We start from the raw sequence: 5,307 nt of genomic DNA on the forward strand, positions 1-5,307 counted from the left end.
AGAGAGAATTATGTCACCAAAGTCCAGGGAAAAGGGTGCATGCAGCACAGCTGCACCCCCCCCCCCCACACTACCACTCGCCACACACAGCTACCCTCTGTCTTTTCTACCCAGAGCCCCTTTTCCCAATATCCTTCTTTCAGAATAGCACGCCCTCCTGGATATCCAGAATTTCCCACAGATAAGGCGGGGATTTCCTCTTTTGCAGCAAAATTTCTGGGTTTTCCCATTTTGGAATTACACGCCCTCCATTTTCCTTGTATTTTTCAAAGAGTTGATAAGCATCAACACTTAAGATTCTTTACACCTCATTCTTCCCAAGGGGCTGTTCCCACACAAAGCATCCCAAGCTCGACAATATTGTATAGTCTCCCTTCTGACAGCTTGTTTAGGGTCATCCAGTGCATCCATAAAGCTCGTAAAACCCGACTCTCCGAAGAGGAAATACACGTGCATATGGTAGCCCTACAACTGCACCTGGATTTGTATTTTATGGCCTCACTTCCATGGTTTCACACCATAGACGTGCCATAGCACGACATCCACCCCCTCTAAACCTGCACATCCTCCGGTATGTGCCACCAAGTTGCTATGTAGGCTAATCTTCATTCAAATTTATACTGATTTGAATGTCACCCTCATCTTCATCAAATTTTGACACGTTATCTTCAGCTTCTTCATCCTCTGAACCCACATTCTCATCCAAATCATTCTCTAGATCAGCCTCCCTTTTCTTGGCTTCTTCCAACTTCTTTCGTAGCTCTATTTCTGTTTGCTTCTTGTCAGCAAGGGCACTTCCAACAAGCAAATCTGTTTCAAGTCCGCTCCTTGTGATTTCCCCATGTATCTGTCTACCCTGCTCTGCAGCTGCTATGTTACCACAGGCCTTGAGAATGCATAAAAAGATGACCTTGTTTGGAATGACTCCTTCCTGATGCATTTTGCCATAAAGTTTAAGTGCAGGGAAGCTGTTTTCGCTCTCAGCATACCCTGCAATCAATGCACCCCAAGTCACAACATCTTGATTCTCTGCCCGCTCAAAAACCACACATGCCTCCTCTAGGCTTCCACATTTTGTATACATGTGGATAATGGTATTCTGGATGTCTGAATCTATGTCGTATCCATACTTAATGACTTGATCATGTATTATCTGACCTTGCTCTACCATACCTAAGCTTCCAGAGGCTTTCAACACACACAGAAAACTGACTCTGTCTGGCAGTATGCCCTTCAGTTGCATCTCTTGGAAAGCCGTTAGAGCTTTGTCACTAAAACTGTGTTCAACATAACCTACCATTAGCGCATTCCATGAGACTACATCTGCAGCCGGCAGCTTATCAAACACTGCATGTGCTTCCTCAAGTAAGCCACATTTACCATACATGTAAACCAATGTGTTCCCAACATAGGAATCGCTTTCAAAGCCTTGTTTAACAATCCGGCTGTTTACCTCTTGACCCTTCTCTGTGGCTCCTATGCTCCCACATACTTTCAGGCTGCACACTAGGGTGGCATTGTCAGGTGACACTTCCTCCACTTGCATTTGTTCCAAACAGTCAAGCACTTTGTCCTGAAGACCGTAATCAGCATACAGTGCAATCAATGCATTCCAAGAGTTTACATCTCGAACAGGCAAGTTGTTAAAAACTTCCTGCATTTCAGCAACTGAGCTGCATTTTGCATGCATATCCACTAAAGCACTACAAATCGAGCTTTCCATTTCAAAACCCTGTTTAACAATATCAGCATATACCTCCCTCCCTTTGCATATGAACCCTATGCTGCCACAAGCTTTTAAGCTGCAATGAAATGTAGCAGCATTAGGAGACATGCCGTCCAATTGCATCTGATCAAAACAACTCAATGCTTCTTCACCAAGCCCAAGTTCAACATATCCTGCAATTAACGCAGTCCACGATACAACATTTTGAACCAGCATCTCATCAAAAACCTCTCATGCTTCCACAAGGGAGCCACATTTTGAATACATGCCGATTAAACTGTTGCCAACAGAAAGACCTCTTCCCAATCCCTTTTGCACAATCTCACCGTGTATTTCTTGGCCCTTACCTAAAGTCCCATGAACATTCAATTCTACAGCATTCTGCATTGGCATTCCATTTAATCAGGATGACGCTTGGGAAATCCATATCTTTCTGATGTTTTGGGCTTTCTCTATGTCAAACCATTCATCCAGTTCATCATTGCATACATTTAGCTCTGCTTTTCAAAGAGTTTCTTTCAGATATCCTGACAATCAGAGTACAAAGAAGTGTCCACCTTTCCGGCATTCATGAGTTCTTGAGCATTCTATCTGTTTTGCAACTTGTAGGGAAGACCTCAAGTCAATACAAGCTCCTCACCTTCCTCAGCTATCAGAAAGGTCGAGTGTCGTAAGCCCTTGAGACAAAGGGTTAGCTTCAAGTCACTACAAGCTCCTCTCTATCCTTGGTTATTGGAATAGATGAGTGTCATAGGCCCTTGAAGTGGCAAGAATGGATCAAGTCATTGCAAGCTCCTCTCCTTCCTCAGCTGTCGAGAAGGATGAGTGTCACAAGCCCTTGTTGCCATTCTACAGTTCTGAGAGAGAACTACAAGTCTATACAAGCTCCTTGCCACCCCCTTCTCCTGAGGTGAACAAGTGTCATAAGCCCTTGTAATCCTTCTTCTTCCCTAATAGTTTTTATTATGGAAGACTACAAGTCCTATAAGCTCCCGGCTCTCTCTTTTCGAGAAATGCATCAGTGTCATAGGCCCCTATAGCCTTCTTTGCTTTGTCTGCCATTATTTTTACCTCCTTTGCATCCTTGTCATGCTTTAGAAGTTCTCCAAGCAGCTAAGATATAGCATCATTATAGTATATTTCCTTCATTTTTTTGTACCTGCCTTTCAGAAAGCCCTGATTGTGTATCTATTTGCTCTAATTTTCCTCAAGCATCATCTTGATTTGTATGTCATCTTGCATGTATCCATACATTCCAGATATCATATCGTTTTTCATCCAGCATTCAGATCAGATAACATTACCTTTGTTTTCCCACTTCACCCAGCCTTCTTTCGACTGCCTGCTGCTGTTGCTTGTAGAGCACAAACGCCTGAAACATCTGCATGGTGTTGACGTCCGGACGAAATCCTTGCTGCTCCTGTTGATCACCCATGATTCCCTTTCTACTCTCACCCCAGCTGTTTCACGTCGGGTTCACCAAAGATGTCATGACGTGTGCGGTCTAGCCGGGAACACACTGGGTGTCTGGCTGTGAGAGTAGTGGTTGAACTTCAAGGGGTATCACCAGCAAAAGCTAGAACCATTATAAATCAAATACCAATTACAAATAGGCTTCACCAAAAACCATCAAGGCACCTTGTTCACATATCTATAACCAAAACTAAAACATCACAGCCTGTTGTCATGATATACCACACTTAGGCAACACACATACATCATAGCCAACATAGGCATGACATATACCATGTCTTCACAAATCCCAAAACCCAAAGAAAAACAACAATTTATTATGACCTCAAGACCAGGGATTTCATTAACGTCTTCACAATTTCGTGATCACGTTAACAAAACCTATTGTTAACATAAAAATTCTTGTGATCACAATGTATATTCACGGGCATTTTTTATGACCTGCAAAAACCTTCTCTGCCAGTAATCCCGCCGGGAAAATGTCATTTCCCGGCGGGCCCGCCGGGAAAACCCATTTTCCCGGCGGGCAAATTAAAAAATAAAAAAATAAAAAAATAAAAAAATAAAAAAAAATTAAAAAAAATCATGTTCACAGTCATTCTTACCATTTTTGGGCCTTCTGGACTCATTTATGATGTCAAAAGTTCAAAATTATTAGCACAAAAAAAGTTTTGTATAATTTGCTGGCCTTAAGTTCAATTGACACACCAATTAAATCTAACTATACTTACATCAATTGACTCAATTGTCCATGACATCATTGCACTCAATTGAGCCCAATTGGACTCAATTACACTTGATTTACACTCAATTGATATTAATTGGGTGTCAATTGATGTCAATTGTGCCTAATTCGATGCAATTGAGCCCAATTTACACCCAATTTGCATAAATTGGGTGTAAACTAAGTATCAATTGAGTCGAATTGGACTCAATTGATAATAATTGGATGTTAATTGATATTAATTAAGCCCAATCGACTTCAATTGGGTATTAATTTATTACAATTAATGTCAATTAAGCTCAATTGAGCTCAGTTGACATCAATTGGGTGTCAATTGAGCTCAGTTGACATCAATTGGGTGTCAATTGATATCAATTGAGCTCAATTGAGCTCAGTTGACATCAATTGGGTGTCAATTGATATCAATTGAGCTCAATTGGGCTCAATTGCACTCAATTGACACTCAATTGGGTGTTAATTGCATCCTATTGTGCTCAATTGAGCCCAATAGGATGCAATTAACATCAATCGGGTGTCAATTGATCACAATTGATATCAATTGGGCTCAATTGCACTCAATTGTGTGATCGATTGTGTGTCAATTAATGTCAATTGAGCCTAATATGATACAATTGAGCTCAATTCACGCCCAATTGGATGTAAATTGGATGTAAATTGAGTGTCAATTGAGCCGAATTAGACTCAATTGATAGCAATTGGGTGTTAATTGATATCAATTAATATCCAATTAACACAATTGAAGTCAATTAAGTCTAATTGACTTCAATTGGATAATTTGGGTGTCAATTGAGCTCAATTGGACGTAAATGACATCAATTGGGGGTTAATTAACATCAATTGAACCTTATTGACATCAATTGGGTGCCAATTAACATCAATTGGACTCAATTGACATCAGTTGGGTTTCAATTGAGCCAAATTGGATGCAACTGACATCAATTGGGTGTCAATTGATTACAACTGAGTTGAATTGGGCTCAATTGCACTCAATTGATATTAATTGGGTGTCAGTTAAACCTAATTCCATGCAATTGAGCTCAATTGACATCAATTCACATCAATTGCTCTCAATTGATATTAATTGGGTATCAATCGATGTTAATTGAGCCTAATTCGATGCAATTGAGCTCAATTCACATCAGTTCATATCAATTGGGTGTTAATTGATGTCAATTGAGTAAAATTGAGTCTAATTGGGTGTCAATTGAGTCAAATTGAGTATAATTGGGTGTCAATTGATATCAATTGAGCCAAATTGAGTCTAATTGAGTCTAATTAGACTTAATTAAGCCAAATTGAGTCTAATTGGATGTCAATTGATGTCAATTGAGCCAAATTGAGTCTAATTGGGTGTCAATGGAGC

The 5,307-nt window shown here is 40.3% G+C and overlaps 1 protein-coding gene across 1 annotated transcript; it reads right to left on the minus strand.

The window, feature by feature from the left end:
- Positions 1-598: 598 nt before the first annotated feature.
- Positions 599-3,161, minus strand: LOC147620985 (pentatricopeptide repeat-containing protein At4g13650-like). Its single transcript, XM_086825371.1, has 3 exons — positions 3,050-3,161; positions 1,996-2,073; positions 599-1,899 (listed from the first exon to the last, which is right to left on the minus strand). Exons 1-3 carry the CDS (start codon positions 3,159-3,161, stop codon positions 599-601), a joined length of 1,491 nt encoding a protein of 496 aa, XP_086681497.1.
- Positions 3,162-5,307: the final 2,146 nt, after the last annotated feature.

This window comes from Cibotium barometz, chromosome 31 (genome assembly GCF_041138505.1).
Source record: "Cibotium barometz isolate CiBa-2024 chromosome 31, ASM4113850v1, whole genome shotgun sequence".
In the NCBI taxonomy this organism is placed as follows: Eukaryota; Viridiplantae; Streptophyta; class Polypodiopsida; order Cyatheales; family Cibotiaceae; genus Cibotium; species Cibotium barometz.

What these genes read in the sequence shown, in the direction of transcription:
- LOC147620985 (XM_086825371.1), bottom strand. Translation starts at nt 3,161, where the DNA reads ATGGGTGATCAACAGGAGCAGCAAGGATTTCGTCCGGACGTCAACACC. An exon ending in GGCAGTCGAAAGAAGGCTGG is followed by an intron (nt 2,074 to 3,049) that starts GTGAAGTGGGAA and finishes ATGGGACTTTAG; the next exon opens with GTAAGGGCCAAGAAATACAC. An exon ending in TGTTGGCAACAGTTTAATCG is followed by an intron (nt 1,900 to 1,995) that starts GCATGTATTCAA and finishes CGTTAATTGCAG; the next exon opens with GATATGTTGAACTTGGGCTT.